We start from the raw sequence: 25325 nt of genomic DNA on the forward strand, positions 1-25325 counted from the left end.
CTTCTTTACAACACCAACTGTTGCATTATCTCTTTGTACCTGTATCATCAAGTAACAGTTTTTAAAAAAACGAAACCAATAAATTCATTTTTCTACATCATTTCTGATGAATATCCCAAGAAAGAGCTTAGCTCTTTCCTTTTATTTTCTACAATCATTTACCTATGAGAAAATACTTATCAGATCTAAATCAATGGACCCACATTATTAATATGGCCAATAAAATACTAATCTGCTTCCCAACCAATGTATCAAGACAGTTTCCTATATCATAAAAATGTCTTGAATATCGCGGCATATTGTGCTGTGCTCAGTCGCTCAGTAGTGTCTGACTCTTTGGGACCCCATGGACTGTAGTCTGCCAGGCTTCTCTAACCATGGGGATTCTCCAGACAAGAATACTGGAGTGGGTTGCCATGCCCTCCTCCAAGGGACTCCCCAACCCAGGGATCGAACCCAGGTCTCCTGCACTGCAGGTGGATTCTTTACCATCTGAGCCGCCAGGGATATTGAAAATGAAAGTGAAAGTCCGTCAGTCGTGTCTGACTCTTTGCAACCCCATCAACTATACAGTCCATGAAATTCTCCAGGCCAGAATACTGCAGTGGGTAGCCTTTTCCTTCTCCAGGGGATCTTCCCAACCCAGGGATCGAATCCAGGCCTCCTGCATTGCAGGCGGATTCTTTACCAGCTGAGCCACAAGGGAAGCCCTATACCAGGGATATTGGGCTTCCTCAATTACCTTGCCAAATCTGAGTACAGATGTATAAATATGTACTGACTTCCCTAAGTATGTAAGGCCGTATACTAGCATGGAGAATATCCAGAAATAGAAGACACACACTAACTGCTAACACAGAGTTCATATTCTAATTAAACAGGAGTTATACAGTGTGTTAAAATAGCAATATAAGAAGAAAGGTAGCTGACAGTAACAATGTAGGATTTAGAAAACAGCTTCCCGAAACTACTGCAGTAAGGATCACAAATTCAAACGCCCACAAAGGCAGTAAGTTACAGAGGCAGCAGAGGACTGGGTCTAAGGCAGGCACTATTAAGCTTAAGCTGAAGTTAATGCCCTGAGGAAAATGTAAGCCCGGTGTTGCCAGATCTTCTGCTTTTTCAACAGAAGCCAGAAACCCTAAGTTTTATATGAATTCTATTTTGAAATGTTGGCAACAAATTAAAGAAAGAAAAAAAAAAAACGTATTGTGGGAGCCAAATAAAACACAGTTGTGGGCCAGATTTGACGTATCAGCCACCAGTCTGTAACCTCTCCTCCAGAAGCACATGACCAACTCAATTTATGTGTGGTAACTCTTGAAATGGACCACAGATACACTGGCACAATTCATACCTTAATTGCAATGAAACCCTAAAACTGGACAAGCTCACTTACATCCATTCCACAGTCAACAAACATGAATGAAATCCCTGATATCCCCAAACAAGTCACTCTGTCCTGGTACTCTACTGACATCCCCTCTGACCTAGCTCAGGTCTTACCTCTCACCTAGTCTATGGACTTGGTTCTCAAAGACTCCTTAGGTTGAAGATGACTTAGTAAAGACATCCATGACCCTATCACCTTGAGATGGACAGGTACACACTGCTATATTTAAAATTAACAACCAACAAGGACCTACTGTGTAGCACAGGGAACTCTGCTCAATGTTATGCTGCAGCCTCAATGGGAAGGGAGTTTGGGGGAGAATAGATACATGTATATGCATGGCTGAGTCGCTCTGTCGTGCTCTGGAAACTACCATAACATTGTTAATAGGTTACACGCCAAAATAAAATAAAAAGTTGGGTTTGTTTGGTTTTTTTAAAGAATCACACAAAAGCATAAAAAGAAAAGAAAAATCAATACACAAACTTCATCTTGCCCTAAACCAAACTTTCTGACAAAGACTGCCAGAGGCAGTAAAGTTAAGACAGGACTGCCTGGAGAGGAAAAGGGGAAGCCTGAGGAGGCACACTTTATCAAAACTATAGAGGACTGTTTTACAGATTGAATGAGCACCTGCAGAAGGAAAACTCCCTTGTTTGATTCAATAGGCTGAAGGCAGGAGACACATAATGTCTTTGAGTAATGTTAAGATGGATCAGACGGATTACCATCCTGATCCATTCACCATCAAGTTCCCTCATTAGTAGTCAATGACTATCATTAATTTTTCCAGTAGATACAGCAAATTAGTGGTGTTCTACCATTAGTTATAATTTTTAGAAAAACTACCATTAAAAAAAAAAAAGCTTTCCTTCATGAGCTATTTGGTTATTCTGTTATCAGTTAATACAGAATTATTTCCATAAATTTACCACTTTGCAGAATAATGAGTTCATGACACAGTAATCTCCAAAGGTGACCAAAAGATAAACTTATAAGACATTTAAAAAATTAATTATCCTTTTATTGAGATATAATTCACATATCATAAAATTCACCATCTTAAAGGGTACTCTTCAGTAATTTTTACTATATTCACAAAGTAGAAATGAGCACCACTACTTAATTCCAGAACATTTTCATGACTCCAAAATGAAACTCTATATACATTAACAGTCATTTCCCATCTTCCCGCACTAGGCAAGACTTTCTGTCTCTATGGATTTGCCTATTCTGGACATTTCACATTCGTGCAACCTTTTGAAATGAATTTCATGCTTTCATTCTCAAGGTTCACCCATGTTGTAGCATTTGTCAGCATGTCGTTCCTTTTTGTGACTGAATAATATTCTCTTTTATGGATATACTACATTAAAAAAAAATCTACTCATCATTTGATGAACACTGGGCTGTTTCTACTTTTTGTCTATTGTGGATAACACTATGAACACTCATGTACAACTTTTTGTGTGAATGCTTTCACTTTTCTCGGGTATACACCAAGAAATGAACCTGCTGGGCCACGTGGTAACTTTATGTTAACCTTTTGAGAAACTGCCAAAGTGGCAGCACCATTTACACTCTTACCAGCAATATAAGAGGATTTCCTTTTCACCAGTTCTCCAAATCTTTCACAATAATTGCTATTGTTCCATCTTTAAATTATAGCTATCCTACTGGATATGAAATGGACAGCTCACTAAGGTTTTGACTTGTATTTTCCTGATGCTTTTGACTTGTATTCCTGAATGCTGCTAAATCCTCCCATTTACTGAGGCCTTCTTTAATTTCTTTAAACAATGGTTTGTAAGTTTCACTGCACAAATCTTTTACTTCTTTTGTTACACTATTCCTAAATATTTTATTTTTGATGTTACTATAAATACACATTTTCTTAACTTCATTTTTGATTATTTATTGGTAGTGTACAGAAATACATCTGATTTTTGTACACTGTTTTTGTGTCCTACAACCTTGCTAAACTTGTTTATTAACCCTAATTGTGTGTATGTGTGTGTGTGTGTGTACTTCTTAGGATTTTCTATATATAAGTGCGATCAAAAATTAGAAATAGTTTTGCATCTTCTTTCCAATCTGGCTATTTATTTCTTTTTCTTGCCCAATTCCCCTACCTACAATCTCCAGTACAATGTTGAATAGATGTGACAAGAGTGGATATCTTTGTCCTATTCAAAATCTGAGGGTAAAAGCTTTCAGTCTTTTACCATTAAGTGCATTGTTAACTATAGATTTTTCATTGATAGCCTTCATCAGATTGAGAAAGTTCCCTTCCATTTCTAGTTTACTAAGTGTTTTTAACATGAAATAGTGTTAGATTGTGTCAACTGCTTTTTGCCTCTGCTTAAATGATCATGTGGTTTTTCATTCTTTATTCATATATATTAATTGACTTCCATATGTTGAAGTATATATACTGTTTTTAAAATGTAGATATTATTCAACATAGTATTTTTAAAAATTATTGTAAATGTAGACCAAAAAACTAGCATGAAGACTACATGTTACTTAAGATAGAATAGTGTCCTTGTTTCTGTGTGATACTATTAATAGTTGAAGAGTATCTGTTTTAGGTACCCTTTTTTGTTTTCTAATAGTTCACCCACACTTTCTGTCCCTGTTCATTGCTGTTCGGTCTCTAAGTCATGTCCACCTCTCTTTGCTACCTATGGACTGCAGCACACCAGGCCTCCCTGTCCTTCACCATCTCCTGGAGTTTGATCAAATTCATGTCCATTGAGTCAGTGAAACTAGCTAATCATCTCATTCTCTGTGGCCTTCTCCTTTTGCCCTCAAGCTTTCCTGGCACCGGGGTCTTTTCCAATGAGTAGGCTTTTCACATCAGATGGCCAAAATATTAAGTTTCAGCTTCAGCCCTTTCAATGAATATTCAGGACTGACTTCCTTTAGGATTGACAAGTTTGATCTTCTTGCAGTCCAAAGGACTCTCAAGAGTCTTCTCCAGAATCACAGTTTGAAAGCATCAATTCTTCAGTGCTGAGCCTTCCTTATGGTACAACTCTCACAGCCATACAGGACTACTGGAAAAACCATAGCTTTAATTAGGCAGGCCTTTGCCAGCAAAGTGATGTCTCTGCTTTTTAATAGACTGTCTAGGTTTGTCATAGCTTTCCTCCCAAGAAGCAACTATCTTTTAATTTCATGGCTGCAGCCATAATCCGCAGTGATTCTGGAGCCCAAGAAAATAATATTTATCACTGCTTCCACTTTTTCCCCTTCTATTTGCCAAGAAGTGAAGGGATCAGATGCCATGATCTTAGTTTTTTAAATGCTGGGTTTCAAGCCAGCTTTTTCACGCTCTTCTTTCACCTTTATCAAGAAGCTCTTTAGTTCCTCTTGATTTTCTGCCATGAGAGTGGAATCATCTGTATATCTGAGGTTGTTGATATTTTTCCCAGCAATCTTGATTCCAGCTTGTGATTCATTCAGCCCAGCATTTTGCACGATGTACTCTGCATATAAGTTAAATAAGCAGAGTGACAATACACAGCCTTGTCATACTCCTTTCCCAATTTTGAACAAGTTAGTTGTTCTATCTCCAGTTTTTAACTGTTGCTTCTTGGCCTGCATACAAGTTTCTCAGGAGACAGGAAGAGTGATCTGGTACTCCTATCTCTTTAAGAAGTTCCCACAGTTCGGTGTGATCCACACGGTCAAAGGCTTTAGTGTAGCACGTCCTTGTTCAGTCTAAAGCTAATGAGGAGGAGAACTAAGAAGTATAATTGAGAAAAAGTCTGTGACTAACTGACAAACTGCATCATCAACTCCTAAACCACTGATAGTAAACACTAATGTGAGTCACAGATGTTAAATCTTAACATGGGTAATGAAAAAGTTCATATACAGTGATAGTATATTTTGAAAACCTCACAGCAGGAATGGCAATGAAAACAGTCCTGCTTACTAGCAAGGAAGGACCAAGGAGAATGCAAATTTAAAGGAAAGAAATGACAGAAAAGAGTAAGTCGAGATAAAGTTAGAAATGGACAGAATAGAATGGTTCCCAAATAACTCTAGCTATAATCAATCCTTATCACAAGCAAAATACCAGAAAACCTGTTCCCTTACTGCCTTCTCCATCACACCCCCAACATACGGCTCATACAGATTTGGTATTTGGCTACAAACTGACAACTGCTACCAAAGTTTTTCCTGAGTACATATGCTTTTTCTTTCCTTTCTAGTATGAAGAAGTTTTCATACAGATCTGTAAGATACAGAAGAGCTAGGTAAATGAAAATAAGGTTGCACAAAGCAGTGTGTATGTGTTTCTGAGTGTGTGTATGTGAATGTGTGTGTATTCTGAGTGTGTATGTATGCATGTGCACATATGTATGTCTGTGTTAGTCACTCAGTCATGTCTGACTCTTTGCAACCCCACAGACTGTAGTCCATCAGGTTCCTCTGTCCATGGAATTCTCCAGACAAGAATACTGAAGTGGGTAGCCATTCCCTTCTCTAGAAGACCTTCCCGACCCAGGGATCGAACCAGGGTCCACTGCATTGCAGACAGATTCTTTACTGTTTGAGTCACTCGGGAAGCCCTATATTATACATTTTTCTTATACATTTGTATTTTCTCATATAACATGAATTTCTTATATAATAAGAATGCTGCCTTAACAAATATTTAAAAACATGAATGGAGAACCTACCATGTGCAATCACTATGTGGTCTGATCGTTTACATACCATGTATCTTTACTCTTCATGGACAGTCATGTCCTTGAGGGTGGAATTATGAAATATTTTGTCTAGCGCACACAGTGCCAGTTTATCCTAAAAAATCTTTGTGAAAAAATTAAATGGGATTTTGATCCTAATTCGCCTTCCATCACTTCTTAGCCATGGACCTTGAAAACAACATCTAAAACTTCAAGTCTCAAATCCCTCATCTGCAATCTAGGAAAACCGTACTAGGATTTCTGGTCCTATGATCAGGGGGAGGGTTAGCTCTGACTGGAATTTGGAGTGACTTTCTTCCAAAGTAACAAGACACTTTTCCCACAACAGGAGAAAAGAGACAGAGCTTCCAGTAGCCCATACATCACCTATGGGTGAATCAAAGAAAAAGCACTCTTCCCGTGAGTGAATAAAACTCCACGCCATGGCGTGTAGAGCATGGCTGGCTTTCAGCACCGCACAGCTCTCAGCCTGGCACCCTTGCAGCAAGCTCACAACCACCAGAGGGCCTGCAGACAGTGCCAACAGGGGCACAGAGTGCACAGGGCAGCACTGCTGGGAAGATCTGAAAGGCCCTTTTTTCTCCTCTGAAACCCACTGCATACTGTAAACCAGAGGTGGCCCAAAGAGATGCAAAGTCAGATGCACCGGATAGAAATATAAACCTGGTGTGGGTCTTGGAAGAACCCTAATGTGGCCCACTCAACAGAGCTTCCAGGTAAACTAAAAGGATGAGTTACCTGTCCAGCAATGAGGATACAGGGAAAGAAGATCAGGCATCTGAACATAAAAAAGGGAATGCCCAGAAATGTCTCCGATTCCAAAACTTGTCTGGGAATTTCTCAGTTTCCATGGGTATACACACCTAGAAAATTACGTTTGGTACCTAATTTTTAACTAAACAAGCATCATCTAACATATGTGTTGAAGATTATCATTTGCCACCACCTTTACTCATATTTCTGTATTCTGAGCCACCATCATCACTTGGCAGAATTATTACAATATCTTCTTGAGTGGTTTTCCACCTCCCCTCACCTCACAATCAAGACTCCATTTTTCACTCCATCACTCAAATACCATCATGCCCCTACTGTGAAAATCTCTCAGGCAGGATTTCTCAATAGCAAGCGTCAAACCTCTGACACCAATGGTGGCTGCGGCTCATTCATCCATTTGCAGACTCGGATGAGACTCTGCATCATGTGGCACTGGATCTGGCTTCTCTAGCAGCTGCCCAAGACTTGTGCCAACACCTGCCCACACTGTGAACTTTGAACAGCAGAGACAGAGGGTGGGACTGTTCCCAGAGCTGTAGTTTCACACAGCCTGGCTAGAAGAAACACCACACGATCAGACAACGAACTCAGTTTTCCTCCAGATTAACCTGTAAGGCCTGCTTGTTAATGTCTTTTCTCACCTCACTTCCCAACATTCCTGCTGTTTTGGGTTTGTATCATTCAATAAAAACTTAGCACCTAGGCTGTATCTTCAGCTCTGTTTTCTGGGGGACAGGTCAAAACCCTACAAGATAAGGAAGATGTACTTATTCACTACATTTCCTGAAATACGCAAAATGTTCCCCAATAATATCACAGATTTTGGAATCAGACAAATAATAGTTGTGTGTTCTTGGAAAGTTACTTCTCCTCTCTGAAACTTGTTTTTCTCATCTATAAAACAAGGGTTCTAATAATAGAATCTACCTAGCAGGATTATTCCAAGCATTAACTGTGGTAATGTAAATTCTGCCAAGCACAAGGAAGACAGTCAATGAGACAGTCATTACTATGATTATGTCTTACTTATCCTTGTATTTCTAGTGTTTAACATTTTGCAATAATACACTTCCCCTGGATTTTAAAAATGCCTGATAGGTGGTAAAGATGGAGAGAGTGTGTGGTCTTAATACAAAGATTAAGAATCTGTACAAATATATAAATGAATGCTTCTTAGAAAATGTTCCTTTACTGCAAAATTAAAATTAAGCTTGTTTTACCTTTTTTTTCCCCCCATCTAACCTACCAAGAAAAACAATTAGGTCAAAAGTACAGATGGAGTCACCTTTACGAACAAGATATATTCCTGAGAAGATGTGTATAAATAAGATTTTTCTAAATCAAACCATATTTCACACACCGTCAGGAAAAAGCACTCTTTAAAGAACTTTACACAGAATGCTACAGTGAATTGTTTTGTAAAATGAAGACTTCTTCACATTCATTATGTTGACAGGGTACTGGGGTTACCTTAGATCAGGCTCTTATATGGAAGGAAACACAACAATATGTTAAAGTCAGAGTATGGATCATTATAGCTGTGATGTTTATTTATTCTGGTAAACAAACAAACTGAATAGAAACAAAAAGATTCCTTTATAACCAGTGTTAAAAGGGAAGATTCCTCCCAAATAAAACTATATATAAGCACTTACATATATTTGTGCAGGCTATTAAGGGTATATGTGAGTACTACACACATGTAAAAGCCATATAGAAAAAAAGAGAGCACATATTAGAATACTAAAAATTATTATATCTGTATGGTAGTTAAACAGGTGACTTCTCCTTTTATGCTTTTATTTTCAAACTTTCTGCGGTGCACATGTGTTACTGTTTAAAAGGTCTTTTCAGAAGACTTTTCCAAAAAAATGATTCATTCATTTCTAATACTTTTAGTTTTGCCAGTTGGAAAAGTCGCTGGGTTTCACTCTCTGGAAGGCCTTTCACAGAGAACATTTGTCTGTTCTTGTGGAATGAATGGAGTAAAGAAAACAATACTGGGGTTTCTGGCAATCAGTTTTATGATCTCTACTCTTCCTGACGGTCAAGCCACATTCCTACCTGCCTCTCCTGACTGTATACAGGTATTGCTCTGTTTTCCTGTAAATGCAAAAGGTAAACACCGTGTCCTCGGGAGTAGTTAGGCAATGCTCCTAGGCAGGATTGCAGACATTTACCTTTCTTACAGGAAGACATACAGTTTTCCAGGCAACAGTTGGCAACCTTGAGGATTCCTCTTTACACTGGGAGTCTGTGCCCTGGGCTACACTGCAATATACTGACTCTCAATTAGAGGCTCATCAGAGAGTCATGAAATGGTTTGTGCAGCTCACTGATTGGGAAATCTGCCTTTCTAGTAAATTCTCTTATTCTGCAGATCTAGCTTCTTTTCTCCTCTCCCTTACCAATCTTTTCTTTTTTTTTCTAATGACACAGTCAAGTGCCTGCAAACCACAGGTTAGTGTCCTTTATTCCATAAGGCACAATGATGCAGGAAAACAATAAAATCATGGTGTTTTCTCCAGTCAGAAAAAAGAAAAAAAAAAGGTTAACATTTACTTTCTTAAATCCAACAATTGTATTAGGTATTGCCAACAATCTTATAATTCTCAATCAAACAGTTTTTGGATATATTGCAAAAAACAAAACAAAATAAGTGACTCAACATTTAACCTCCATTTTAATCTTTTGTGATCATCCTTTTCACCTTTTAATAGAGTATATTTCCAGCATTCACTCAACACACTGATACCCAGGGCCTACAACATCCAAAAGAAAAACACATTCAGATACTAAAAGTTGTTTTGCTTCCAGCTCAACATCAAGTGGAAATCAAAACATCAAATGAGATATCACTTCATACTTGTTAAGATGTCTATTACCAAAAAAACCCAGAAAATAACAAGTGCTGATGAGGATGTGAAGAAACTGGAACTCTTGTGAACTGTCAATGGGAGTATAAAACAGTTCCTCAAAAAACTAGACACAGAGTTAGTATATGATATATGCAAATAACTTGAAAGCAAGGACTCAAAGAGTTACTTGTACACCAATACAAGTATACAAGCTCACTACAACATTATTCACAACAGCCAAAGAGAAACAGTTTAAGTGTTCATCAACAGGTGAATGAATAAACAAAATGTCAAATATCCACACAATGGTATTTCATTCAGCCTTAAAAAAGAATGAAATTATGATACATGCTACAACATGGATGAACCCTGAAAACACCACGCTAAATGAAATAATCCACACACGAAGAACAAATATTATATGACTCTACTTACATAAGGTACCTAGAATAGGCAAATTCAGAGAGACAAAAAGTCCAACAGAGACTACCAGGGGTTGGGGGGAAAAGGGTGGAGGGGAGTTATTATCCAATGGGTACAGAGCTTCTGTTTGGAATGATGAAAAAGCTCTGAGAATGAAGTGGTAATGACTGTGCAACACTGTGAATATAATTAATACCACTGAAATGTATAGTTAAAAATGGTTTTAGTTTTTAAAAAAAAGATAATTGACAGTTTAAACAAAAATAATAACAATGGAGTATGAATTTACAATATACATAAAAGCAAAATCTATCATAAGAGCACAAAGATTGGGAGGAGAGAAATGGGAGTACATATTGCTAAGTTCTTAAACTTTAAAGGAAATGGTAAAATATTACTTGAGGACAGACTACGATGTTGAAGATATATATTAATACTATAAACTCTAAAGCAAACACTAAAATAATAAAACAAAGAGTTATGGCTAATCAGCCAATACAGGAGACAGAATGTAACTGTAAAATACCTAGGGTCAAAATGTAGCTTGACCCAAGGATTTATTCCTTGGAGTAACTCCTTAACAAAATGCAGTACATATTTTTTATCATTCAGTGAAAGGTTAGTTTATTAAAATCTACTCATAAGTGTAATTAAGTCAATGAAAATAAATGGCAAATGCACTTACTGCCCAGACTGGGGATGTAAAGCCCAGAATCGCAGCCTTAGTTCCATCAGCAACATAAGGGATAATAATTTCTCCCAGACGTGTATCTCTGAACAAGGCTCTAAGGATATTTAAAGCATGAACCTAGAATAAAAAGTTCAAAATTAGTTGTAGGCTGAAGACCATGGTAATTTCAGATCTGTATATATCCAGTAGCATAACCTCCAAACAAAAAATTTACCAAATTACAGGAAGAAATGAATAATTCACAAATAAAATTGATTTTTAATAAAACATGCCTAATAATTGATAAATCCATTTTTTAAGTTAGCAAGATTTGAACAATGCAATACAAAAGCCTGATCCAATGGACCTATGTAAAATCCTATACCTAGGAAATAGAGGCAATACATTCTCTTCAAGCACACATGAAACATTTATTTTTAAAATGACCTCAAACCTACCACAAGTAAAGCCTCAACAAGCACTAAAAAAATTAATTTCTTACAGATTATGCTCTGATCATAGTGCAATTAAGTTACAAATCAGTTTCCTTACAGACTTTAAAAACTGACACATTTTAAAGCACAGTCCAAGAAAACAAATATTTAGAGGTGGATAATAATAAAGATGCTACACATTGACACTTGTGTGATGCATTTAAGTGGAATCTAAAAGAAACATACACCTTAAATGCATCTATTTAAAAAAAAAACTATCATATATAGAAAGGATAAAAACAAGGTCCCACTGTATAGCATAGGAAACTATAATCAATATCCTATGATAAACCATAACAGAAAAGAAAATAAAAAACTGTATATATATAAAACTGAATCACCTTGCTGTACAGCAGAAATTAATAAAACATTGTAGATCAGCTATAATTTTTAAAAATTGGAAAATATGTCCAATTAAGACAACAGAGAAAGAACAATAAATTAAAAATTGAAAAAGAAAATTTAAAAGATTCGAAAATTTTAAAATCAATGACTTAACTACAAGCATTAACAAAACCAAAAGATGATTCTTTGAAATAGAAAAAAATCATGAGACTAACCAAGAAGAGAGAGAAGAAAATAAACATGCCATGAATACTAAAGAGGACATGATTAAAGGTATATCAGAGTTAAAAAAACAAAATGTACATCAGAGTTACAAAGGTACATGAGTTATAAACTGACCAGTTTCCTAGTCAGAAAAATTTAGGGCAAAATGAACAATTTTCTAGAAAGCAGAACTAATCAAGCCAAATTCAAGGAGAAATGGAAAAGCTATAGAGACATTACCCTTATATAAAGGAAATCAATAGTTTAAAATCTCCCTCATAGACCAAAACGAAAGCAAGACACCAAACCCAACAAAATAACACAAACATTCATACACACAAAAGACCCACGTGACTTTATAGATAATTTCTACCAAATATTCAAAGAATAGATAATTCCAATCTTACTTAAACCATTAAGAGAAATGCCCAAGTTTGTTTCAACAGTCCAGCAGCCTGGCTATTAAACAAGCTATCAACTTAAAAAAAAAAAAAAAAAAGAGGTAGGGACAACTACTTTGAGAAATGGTATCTATTAAAGGCTCACCCTGTACATACTCAAATAACCACTCCTAAGTATCTACTCCAAAGAAATGTACATATATGTTCACCATTGAGCATGTAAAAGAATGTTCTTAAAGGCACTGTTCTTAATTACCTCAAATTTAAAACTATCCAAATGTTCACAACAGAACGGATAAACAAATTATATACTGAAAAGTGAAGGTATCAGTCTCTTAGTCGTGTCTGACTCTTTGTGACCCCATGGTCTATAGCCTGCCAGGCTCCTCTGTCCACAGAATTCTTCAGGCAAGAATACTGGAGTGGGTTGCCATTTCCTTCTCCAGGGAGTCTTCTCAACCCAGGGATCGAACCTGGGTCTCCTGCATTGCAGGCAGATTCTTTACCAACTGAGCCACTGCTGCTGCTAAGTCGCTTCAGTTGTGTCCGACTCTGTGCGACCCCATAGACGGCAGCCCACCAGGCTCCCCCGTCCCTGGGATTCTCTCCAGGCAAGAACACTGGAGTGGGTTGCCATTTCCTTCTCCAAAAAGTTCAAATTACATACTACTACATAGCAATGAAAATGAATAATTCACAACATGTATGATATCATAAACAAAATGTCAAAAGAAATTCTATCAGAGTATAGAATGTATGGCTACATTCATAAGAAGTTTTTTAAAAAACAGGTAAACCTAAGGTGTTAAAACTAAGTTAGTGGTTATACTTGGGGGAAAGGTGCTGATTAGAAGGCAGTATGAGTGGGCTTTCAAGTGCTAAAATGTTTCCCTTCTTGCTGAAGTGTGTTCACTCTGTGAAACTTCGTGGAGGCAAACATTTGTACACATCTCTGTATGCTTAGCATAATTCAACAAAAAACTTTCACATAAAAAAAGGACAGATACAGCATGAAAAAGGAAAAGCACAGGTTAATATCAGTTTCAAATCCAGTGAAAACGTGAAATAAATTTTTTTTCAAATTTTTAAGTGAATCTAGCAACGTGTAAAAAAATTAACCATTTCAAAGTTAGGAGTTCATTGTCTTATTGTAAAGGTCATCTTATATTAAAAAGTCAACATAATTCATGATATTTGCAAATTCTAGAAGAAAACATTTATCTCAAAAATGCTTAAAAGCATTCAATAAAATCTAATTTCCTTGAAAAGAGGAAACCTACAGCAAATATCAGAAACAACCCAAGGATGCTGGCTATCTCTATTTCTATACAGAAGTATTATTACAAGTGCCACCCAGCAGATTAAGAAAACTTTTGTAAAGAATCAGGAAAGGAAAGCAAATTTAGCATTACTTAAGAAGGATATGATTATCTATAAAGAAAATGCATGGGATTTACAGATAAGTCATTAGCTGTATTACAGCAATTCAGGTAGGTGACTGAACATTTCACAAAAGATCTGTAAGACTTTTATGGAAAATTATCTTTTAATGTAATGAAAAACATTAAGAAAGATCTGAATAAATGGAGATATAAAGCCATCTGCATGAACTGAATCAAAAAAAGAAGTCATTTTTCCCAAATAATAAATTTAAATTCCAACCAAAATTCAAAAGAGCTTTCTGGGTGAACTTAACAAGCTGATTCTAAAACTTTTATGGCAGAGCAATGGGACAAGTACTGCCAAGGTAATTCCAAAGGGGGAAAAAAAGGAGATTCATTCTATCAGATACCAAAGCTTATTTTAAAAAAATACAGTAAATAAAACAGTGATTTAGGGACAGACTAACATAATATAGCACAGAAATAGACACATATGTCGACAGAAATAGTATTTGAGATAAATGGTGTTAGTACAACAGTACAAGAGTAAAGGGTGTATTATATGAAGAAAATATGAAATATCTTTCTGACTTGATATTGGAAGGCTTTCTAAAACAATATCCAAATGCACAAACCACAAGGGCTGATATATTCCATTTTATTAAAATTTAAAACTTCTGGGCAATAACAATAATAAGCAAAGTGAAAAGAAGCAATAGACTGAGAGAAGACGTGTAATTCAAATAACCAAAAAGGAAAAAAAAAAAAAAAATCAGGAAAATAATTTTAAAACAACAACAAAAAACCCAACTCCTGCCAGACAAAGACAACCAAATTAAAGGTAGGCAAAGTCTTTAAAAAGGCAATTCACAGAGGTTATCCAAAAGACTAATAAATATATAGAGAGCTGTTAAAGCTACCAGTTGTCAGAAAAATACAAATAAAACTGGGAAACACAATAATTTCACACCAAGCAGAAAAGAAAACATTTATATATAGTGAAACTCTGCTCAGAAATTAAAATGAACTTGGAGCTCACTAACCTTAAAATATGTTGATTGGAAAAAACCCAAAATAAAACAATGTGTAGATAACACAATTCATATTCAAAGAGAAAAAAAAAGCTCTTAAAGAATGAAAAACATGCATGAAATTTTTCGTTTAGTGATTTATAGCTGAGAAGGAAAAAAGGGAAATAGAATATGGAGGCATCTAGAGTGTATTCAATCTGTAATGTTTTACTTCTTAAACTTGGAATTGGTTTTATGGATGTTGCTTAGTCGCCATACACTTTTATGTGCTGAAATATTTCAGATACATTAAAAAATATATAGAAATAAACCACGGGAGAAAAGTAGCAAAGAAAATCATCTAACACCTAGAAGACTGGTCAGAGAAGAAATATTAAATTTTTACTGATTTAATAAAAATGATCACTAATGGCAATCAATGACTTTGAAGCCGAGTAAGGTAATCAAAGCACTCTTAAAAATCAAATTCCACTATTTTCAGATGTTCTTATTAAACAATAGTATTTTTCTAACTCGTAGCCTAAAAAGTGGAACCAGTTCTATTTTTCACATTTTAGGGGGAAAAAAATCTTAAAGTGATTTCAGATCATTTCTGAAAGATGATCTGTAACTTTTCATTTAAAACTTTTAAAGAATTTTTACATCATACAGTCACAGGCCACTATGTGACATGTGTTAATAAACCCTATCCTTTCCCACTGGCCCACATTCTGGCCCATGGGCTTCCCTTTAATACCTCCCACAGGCTCTGACATAAAACTATACGTACTTACTGTACTTGACTGTAAACTTCAGCTCTCAGTCTGTTCTCTACCTAACATGGGCCTCCAGCAGGTGGGCAGGAACATCCTACTACGAGGCATTGGCTGAGAAAGCCTAGACAAGAAGTTTCTGACAGGTGTGTACTACCACGGAGTGGGGCGGAACTGTGAGGAACACTTAACCCAACTTCATACACACAGATAAGTATATACTTAATCCAATGTTAGCAGTGACAGAAAAGGACTAAGAATTAGCTAAAATTAAAATGTAAGTATACCAAAAGCCAGACACTACATTTTAGGGGACAACCCAACTGCTAAATTTTAAAATATACATCAACTCAAAGAAGCACACACAAAATCTGAAAGTGATAGCACATTCAGTTTTTAATTTTTAGATACAACTGTAATATTGTAAAATACCTTGTCTAAGTCAAATGTTTTCACTAGAGTTAAAAAACAGACCATCTTGGTTAATCTATACCAACTACAGCAATGGTTTATTTTGTGGACTAGAAAAACCAAACCAAAAGCAACCTCTCCAAATAAGCTTCAAATGTCTGTCTGACCTTCAGGGGCTCTGTATCTTTGACAGATTTTTAAAATTTTCTTTTTTAAGTACAGCAAAGATTTAAACCACTGACTTCCTAGCAGAGTTTGTGTATTTCCATTATTACCTTGGGGACTGTGCTTTGTGAGTCATCTGTAGGTCCAGCCAAAGAGATTAACTCTTTCATTGTTATTTTCAACAAATCCATTTTGCCTTTCTTAGGTTCGGATGCCAACAATGCCTATGGAAAAACAACAAAGAAATTATCAGGACTATTATTTTATATACACCTGTCTGCTATTCCCCAGAATGGATTCCCCAATGGGGTGTTAAGCAAGTTAACTAAGCTGTGTGACCTTGAGCAAGCAGCTTAACCTCTCCATCCCTCAGATACTTCACCTGTAAAATCAGGTGGTGATATTACAGAATCTCTACGGTTACCTCCAGTTTGGCTTGTTGATTATGTAACACTAAGAGGCTGAAAACAGCTCCTGTTGATAACTCTTCTAGGACCATAACTGAGTGGCAGGTCTCAGATACAATAAGTTTGAATTATCCAACAAGAAACTTCCCTTTACTTGAAAAACAAAAAACCTCTGGATTAAATTTCTTGTAAGGATGTGGAAACTCCCTGGAGATAGATCAGTTATTCAATTCTTCATAAGAGGACTGGAGGCTGGAGGACTCTCAAACTGTAGCGCTGGAAACTCCATGGGACAAAAGGAAATACTATGAACTTCAAAGAGGTCCTATATTTGAATGTTCAAGAGTTGCTTACTTCCTAACATTTTGATAAACATAAAAACAGTAGTATCAAACCACTTGAGGCAATAAAAAGAAGTATTTATACATGCTACAATATGGATGAACCTTGAAACATGAGGCTAAGTCAAAGAGGACAAACACAAATACCACATTTTATATGATTCCATTTATACAGACAGAATATAGGTTAGTAGCTGTGTAGGACTGTGAGTAGCCAGAATATTTCATATATATGTAGCTGCTGGCTGCCAAGAGTGAAAGCTTCAAGTCATTCAGCTTCTTCTGAAACATTTATAACCCATAAGGAGCAAGGTAAAAATACATAGGCAAAACAGGTTTAAAAAAGAAATTTCTCATAACATTTATGCTCAGAAAATACATAAACTATCTTTTGACCATTCAAAAAAATTTTATATATATCTACACCAAAGGTAAGCTCATAAACTAAGTAAGCAGTTTTTCTTCACAGCTAACACTGAGCAGAGCTTTCCACTAGAACAAGAATATCACTTTATTTGTAAAGTTATACTAGGAAAAAGGGGACTTTCCTGAGCAGATTTTTTCTATTAATTTAGATTTTATTCAACCAAAATAAATAAGAAAGCCATATGTGATTCCTGATGTGTCTCCTGGGAACCATAGTTTTTTGGGTTTTTTTTTTTCCCCCAAGAGCTGTGTGTAGTTATGACATTCTTCTCAAGGCTGGGCTAAGAAAGTACAGTCCTGACCTCTCTATCATTATCACCCAATATGTGATATTAGTTGGGAACCAAGAAATAAGCACACAGCACAAATGTGCAACCAAACCTTGCTGCTGCCTTAACACTTGTTCTCAGACAGACATAAGGGGCAAAAACACACTAGGTCAGAATGAGTTGATTTCTGAAGATCACTAAAATCTACCACCTTGGTGATCTGTGTGTCAAATCAACCTTTCCAACTGGTACCCACTGTCATAAAAAAATCATGACTCTGGGAATTTGGGGGAGGAATAACAAAGGGAAGGAAAAAATACTGGGACACTAAAAGACAGACTTCATTTCACTTATTTTCATTTTCTTTTTTTTTTAAAACCTATTCCTAGATTTTATCTTCCTGAATATTAAAGAAAGGTCTTTCAGGTCGGGTCTGATTTAGTATTGCGAGGACTTAGTTTTTATTCTTTGGATTCATAAAGGTGATGGCCTCTTAATTTCAACACTGTGGAAATATTTTCCTATCAATTAGCAATATCTGAACATGCTGATATGGAGCAATCTTTAAGGTATAATGTTAAGTAAAATAAAAAAGCAAGGGGCAAAACAATGTGTGGAGTATGCTTTCATCAGTGACAAAAAACAAAATGCATGCACACATAGTCTCTGTCTCTCATAAGACAGGTGTTCAGGAGGCAGGGTGCCTGGGCTCAGCTCAGGTCTTAGTTCTGCTTTTACTATCCCTATGGCCACTGGCAAGTCACTTACCTAACTTTTCTATGGCCCAGTATATGGATGACAATAGGATCTATCTTGTAGGGCTTGAGAAAGGATTCAATGAGAAAACATGTGAAATAACCACTTATAAAAGCTACTATTAGTATTAGGATTATTTCATGCATGGATATTTTGTGGAAGGATTCAAAAGAAACACTTAACACTGGTTGCCTACAGTCTTAAGGGTCTTTGAAAAGAGAGGAATAATATTCTTTCTAATTGAAAAAAAGGTAGCATGTGCACTTCCTGGAAGTGAGGAATGAATGCACCACAGTGATGTCTTCGTACTTCACACACAGGCGGAAACCTCTACCACTCTCTGTTCATATTATAAGACTGACCTCTTAGAGGGTTTGTTCCAAGAAGAGATCTGTCACAGGAACACAATATCCACACATTATAACAAAGTATTTGTGAAATGAACTACAGAAAAGACAAATGTCCCTTATGCAATACTGTCACTCATGGGTCAGGGGGGTTATGATCAAAAAACCAAAACCAAACAAAACCCCCAGCTATGATCCTGCAGGTAAGCATAATACCTGTATGTAGAAAGGAATTCCAGCACTGCGTCTTGTGGCACAGAGTTTAGACGAAGGATCACAGCACTTAATTTCCTCTAAAACACTCAATAACCACTCTTCCGGTAGCTTTTGCAGACTCACATTAGGGCACCTAAAAGGCATATGTAAAGCAAACATTTGGAATTATCAGGTACCAAAAGGGAAAAGCACAAACTATTGACACCATTAACACTGTTAGGAAAGAACAAAATCCTGGCATTCGGAAGGAGGGAAATTACAAGTGTCTCACTTTCTACTTTTCACCTACTTCCTTTTTTATGATGGGTTTTGGGATTTGAAGCTGTGACAGGTTCTATTTCTTACAAAAACACACACAGCACGTGTCTCATCTGTAAATGAGCTTTAATATCTAAGCTTGCACCCACATCCAAAATGTTCCGAAGGTTAACCAAGGACTCACCAATGTTCTATATTGCAAAACTCAAGATTTCCAGTGAGGAGAACATAACCTTATAGTTTATTATATAGTCTGAAGTTATAGAAACTACATATATTCAAAGAAAACATATTTTTGAAACTATATTTTAGTAAATTACTCTTTGGTTTCTCAAAGTGTAGTCTATTACAAACTAAATTTTCATCCAGATCCTATGTAGAATTAATAAAGTTGTTTGGAAAGAGCCTTAAACATTGTGAAGTTATTTGGACATTACTCTTAGTGAGATTCTGCTCTAGTATGTTAACTGTTATTTTAGAATGCAATTTTTTTTCAGCGTATGCCCTAATGTGGTGGTTTGGTGGTGGTAGTCTAGTCACTTAAGTCGTGTCTGAGTCTTGTGACCCCATGGACTTTAGCCCGCCAGGCTTCTCTGTCCATAGAATACTTCAGGCAAGAATATTGGAGTGGGTTGCCATTTCCTCCACCAGGCTATGTCCTAATATGCAATTATATAACCTTATCCTAAGAAACAGCATATTTAATGGTAGACAATTATTTTAGGAGGATCATAATTGGATTTTTTTAAAATTAATACAAAAATAAAGAGATAAAGTCCAAAGGAAAAATACTCTTCTCTTTTTTGAATTGAAGAAGACAATCTGTAGAAAGGTAACTGATTTCTAATTTGTAAAGAGAATTAGAGCTCTTAGAAACATGTGGTTTTGTGTGTGTGTGTGTGTGTTTTAATTGAAATATAGTTGATATACAATGTTGGGTTACTCTCTGGTGAGAACTGTTTTTCTTTATTTTAGTTTGGTTTAAGAATGACAACTTCAGTTTCTAACATTCCAAATAGCAACTCAAATTTAGTTATGTCTTGCATAGAACAAAATATACATCAATACAACTGCTTTGAAAGGAGGCATTTTTTAAAGTTTGACATGGGCCTGAAAAACATTATTTCAGCCACAGATGTTACAACCAAATCTCCCTATTCCCAGCAGGCTCTGTGATTTTTAAAGGTTTTTCCTTTTAGCCTGGCTTAAAATTCGTTACCTCATTCCTGCTTCTTCCCACTTGGCTCCCTCAGCCACAAAAACCAGGCATCAACAGTCTAAATCACAAGATTAGAAGAGATTCAAAGGCAGAACAACCAAACTCAGAGTATGAACCTTGTTTAGATTCCAACTTGAAAAAAACAAATGTAAAAAAGGATACTTTCAAATAATACAGATAGTTATGTATATATTAGATATTATATGATCCCAAGGAATTATTTATAGGATGTGCCAATGGCACTGTGAATGTGGAAGAAAGTGTCTGTATTTTTTAGAGATGCATATAAAGTGCATAGGAGTAAAAATAACATTTTAGGGATATACTTTGTAAAACTTTAGCCAAGGACAATCAAAGGGATAGATGAAGTATATGTAACAAAACTCTGGTAACTGGTGAATCTGGATGATATGATAGATAAAGGTGGTTCATTACATTATCCTTTCTCTCTCTCTCATGTATACACACACACACACACACATATGTGTATGTATTTGAAATTTTAATGTTTTATATGTTTATAATTTATATGTTTGGAAATTTTCATAAGAAATCCATTTATATGTTTGAATTTTTAATAATAAAAATAATCCACATGTTACTTACATTACTAAAGTTACTTTCTGATCACTAGGCGTGTATTAGTATCTTTTACAAATTATGATGAAAACATCTGTTTCACAGAACAATATCTTTCATTTACTACTAACGTTGCCAACTTGGTATAATCCTCACACAGTTGCCCAGTCAAAAGATGAAACCCAAATCCCTAGGAGCTGTTAAATTTAAGTGCTAATGATCCAGTTATGGCTTACTGCCTTTTTTGGCTCATTCTTCATTGTCTTTTAAGTATATTTGGGTTAACTTATACCACAATGGGTGAACAGAGGGGGAAAAAAAAAAGAGAGAATTAAAGCAAAGACATCTTTTTGTGATCTTACCAGCCAAGATTAAAAGCTGGGGTCACAGAGATGGAAAAAGGAAAGACTGTTTGATCTGAAGTTCTCTGTGGATTTCATTGGCCCGTATTTTCTTCCCCACCCCAAGACCACCGGCTTACAGACAATGCTTCAGATGAAGGTTAAGTATTCCTGTAGGAATTCACTAAGAAAAACACAAGGGGGAAAAGGAACTGCAGAAGATGAGGGGTATTTTCCTATTTCCTTATTTTTCTATCAAGGGCACTGAAATGCTAGCACAACAAATACTAGTTCAGTAATGCCCCCTCCTCAACGATGTCAATGAGCTTCTCTGGGGCCTCCCTGAGCTGGCACCAGGTGCCTGCCCTAAATGCTCAGATACATATTTGGCTCAATCTGGTTCATGAGAGAGATATTATCAGTTCTCTTATTATTTGCTTCAGTAGGTTTCATTCATTCACTTGGAAAAAGAAAGGTCTATTACGATCAAAAAGATCTGCTTGGCACTATGCTATGCCCTAGGAAGGGAGAAGTAGAATGCAAATTCCCAATTACACTCAATCCAGAAAGCAGGTTGCTTTGGATTTAGAATGCACTGTTGTTACTGTTGTTGTTTGGTTGCTCAGTCGTGTCCAACTCTTTGCAACCCCAGGGACTGCAGCCCGCCGTGCTCCTCTGTCCATGGGATTTCCCAGGCAAGAACACTGGAGTTGGGTTGCCATTTCCTTCTCCAGGGGATCTTCCCGACCTAGGGATTGAACCCATGTCTCCCACACTAGCAGGTGGATTCGTTATCACTGAGTCACTAGGAAGCCCTAGAATGCATTACCAGAGCATATTGTTTTTAAGGATTGCCTTCTTAATCATATTTTAGTCAGGTTATCTTTCAGATTCATTTCAATCCTTGAATATCCACCATTAGAGTAGGGCTTAAAATAGTTTTGAAACAACTGGTGACATGGAAAGAAAACTAGCTGGAGAATCAAAATTGCCTGCAAGAAATCCACTCAGCAGATAAGCTACTTGTGACTGACTTGAGGTAAACTGTGTCTTACTCATTGTGAAGGTATTCTAACTCCTTTAGACAATTGGGGACATTTATTACCATTAATAAACTTCTCTTAAATCAACTGAATGACTCACTGATTGCCTAAAGAAATTACTTCACCTTCAAACAAAAGCAACTAATTTCACATTTTAAATATGAAATACACTTAAGGCCAAAATATGAAGCAAAATTAAATTATCAAAATTCAATTGCCAGGAAATTAGTTAAGTATAACCTCAACTGAGTAAAAGTTAAGCCTCTACCAATTATCTTCTTTTCCTAAAACAATAACTTACCAAGCTATTATCACTAAGGGTTTTTTGTTTTTTTTTTTCTAGCACAAGAAGGAAGTAAATCCTTTCCCTTTCCCATAAACATACGTTCATTTTGTCAGGTTTAACAGCAACTCCAAATGAAAATTCATTCAAATAAGTAAGTTACTGGGTACAGAAAAGCAAACATCAATAAAAACAAAGCTATTTATTTACTGATTGTTAACAAACTTTTACCTTACCATGGTTCCTTATTTTTCACTTGCTAATTGTTTAGATAATTTTAAATAAGGCAGACAAATGAGTCTGTCTGGGAACAAAACAAGGATGTGTCCCTAACCTTGAAAGTGAAAGTTGCTCAGTCATGTCCGACTCTTTGCGACCCCATGACTATACAGTCCTTGGAATTCTCTAGGCCAGAATACTGGAGTGAGTAGCCTATCCCTTCTCCAGGGGATCTTCCTGATCCAAGAATCGAACCAGGGTCTACCTGCATTGCAGGCGGATTCTTTACCAACTGAGTTATCAGGGAAGCCTGTCCCTAATCTTAATATATAGTAAATAATGAGTATTTACTCAAGCTCAGCATCATCAGTCATCACCATCATCACCTGAATGAAAATATCTACAAACAATAATTAAAAAAAAAAAATCCAGGGAACACCAGATCCTAGCTCACAAAGCCCTACATATTTGAACAGCCTCATTCAACTTAATCTTATACCATTCTACTCTTTACTCGAAATGCTTTTGTATCCACTGTTCCCACTGCTTGGGAAGCTGCTGCTTCTTGTCATCTGAGCCTTGGCTTACTTTAGTGTAGGGAGAAAGAGAGACTTTTCCTTACACTAAACTTTATCACACCAAGACACATAAAATTTATCTGACAGTTTATTATTATCTAGATGTCCTTTAAAATACAAACTCCGTGATATCAGGCACAAACTTTGTCCTGTTCACTTCTGTATTCCCAAACACAAAGAATAGGGTCTGGCATCCCAATAGTTGGCTCAAATATCTGCTGAATAAATGAACAACTTATGACTTACCAACTCCATTAAGTGTACCATTGTAAGAAACTAGGCTGACACAAGAGGGTGTAGCAACTGGAAAGCAAAGTGTAAACAGAAGTGCTTTCCAATGCCAAGAGGAGCCCTTAGAGCCACAGGTGATTCCCCTCCTCAGCTTCCTCAAACAGGAATGAACACATTCAGAAATCTCTACATCCCATGGCCATAGTTCATTCAGGTGATGATGGTGATGACTGACTTTCTACTGAAATCCCCAAGCAAAATAAAATCTGTTAACCTAAATATTACCCCAAGAGAGAATTTTTCCCCAATATTCAAGAACAAAATCAAAGATAGGGTTCAAAACCCTATAGAGGGTTCAGGTTTGTATAAAGTGGTATTTAACTGAGGTTAAATACCCTCTCCAGGGGATCTTCCCAACCCAGGGATCGAACCCAGGTCTCCCACATTGAGGCATATTCTATACCAGCTGAGTCACAAGGGAAGCCCAACTAATTGTGTGGCTATGGACAAATCACTTGATTTCTCAATGCCCAAGAATGAAAATAAAATCACTAATAATGAGACACTATTACCTGGGTTACTATTCCACAGAGAGAGAACAATGACCCTATATTATATAAGTACCCAAAGCTCCTCATTAGACTGTCCCCAAAACACCTCATTATGGCCTCACAAGCTACAGTCCCTTATTCAGGTCCTCACATGCCTCTCTTAGTTCTACAGCGATAAATGTTTCAAATTCAGATCCTAATAATTGTCTCTCAGTTCAGAGAAACTCTGGCTTACCACATCACACTCTCAATGGTCAGAGTGTTTCTACCCAGGCATACAGAAGATGTTCAGGAAATCGTGTGCTGAACGAATAAATAAGGACCAACTAGTATTGGTGCCAGCTACCCCATATTAGCTGTGCTTCCAATTAGGCAGATAACTGAAAAACTAGATGTGGAAAAGGAGGGCTATAAAACCCATAAGGTTCCTCAATGGTGAAGTCACTGTGCTGTGCAGAGAAAAAAACAACAGCCCAACCTAGACCTCTGACTATTCAATGAAGCTTCTGTCTACTCCCCAGCAAGGAAAGATTACTTCACAAGGAAGTGATTTCAAAACTCCAGAGTTGCTGCTGTTTATGATAATGAAGCAATTGAAAGGTAAAAATGGAACCATGCAAAGCTCCCAAGAACAATGCGACCAACTCTAGTTGTTTGTTTTGGTTCCCAAGAATGCCCAAGAATGAAAATCCAGGGAAAGGTCCTTGAGTAAAGCGGTCCATGGCTGTCTGTGCCAGCCCCATGCGTTCACCAGCCCCAGCCATGGGGAATTCCAAGCCTGCTTTGGTTAGCTAGTGCCTCTCCACTAAAACAGCTGACATCTGCTTTGTCTGAGGCTCTTTTGTTTTACTTCACTCCAGCGTCAAGTTAATGCAAAATACACAGTGTCTTTAATCTCTGAGTACATCATAAAAATTGTAACTTTCTTACAAGGGATTCAAGGTTCTTCATAAGCCAGTCTCACTAAATGTTATTAATCCACAAAAGACTCCTAAGAGATTGGTTTACCACTTTGAAGGAAGTTTACTAAAAATGTATCCAACATCCCTCAATCTTTCATACCCCAAATCCCCAGACTTTCCCAATCAGAAACTAGTAAGCAGCACTGTACTATGAGTAGAATGGAAATCGAAAAAGGCCTTAGAAAGCTGAATTCTCTTCCTTTATCAAAGGTGACACAGCAGCCTAGAGAGGTTTTCATGGCTTTGCTAGTGTCAACAGAGCTGGTAGG

At 36.6% G+C, this 25325-nt stretch overlaps 1 protein-coding gene across 4 annotated transcripts in view; it reads right to left on the reverse strand.

The window, feature by feature from the left end:
• Positions 1-25325, reverse strand: part of THADA (THADA, armadillo repeat containing) — a 335976-nt gene that overhangs the window by 239177 nt on the left and 71474 nt on the right. For all 4 annotated transcript variants that reach the window (XM_027555132.1, XM_027555129.1, XM_027555131.1 and 1 more), the window contains exons 23-25: positions 18793-18925; positions 16141-16254; positions 10861-10983 (exon numbers count right to left, since the gene is read on the reverse strand). In XM_027555132.1, the coding sequence (XP_027410933.1) occupies positions 10861-10983; positions 16141-16254; positions 18793-18925 (370 nt within the window). The remainder of the gene's footprint in view (positions 1-10860; positions 10984-16140; positions 16255-18792; positions 18926-25325) is intronic.

Source organism: Bos indicus x Bos taurus, chromosome 11, assembly GCF_003369695.1.
Source record: "Bos indicus x Bos taurus breed Angus x Brahman F1 hybrid chromosome 11, Bos_hybrid_MaternalHap_v2.0, whole genome shotgun sequence".
Classification (NCBI taxonomy): domain Eukaryota; kingdom Metazoa; phylum Chordata; class Mammalia; order Artiodactyla; family Bovidae; genus Bos; species Bos indicus x Bos taurus.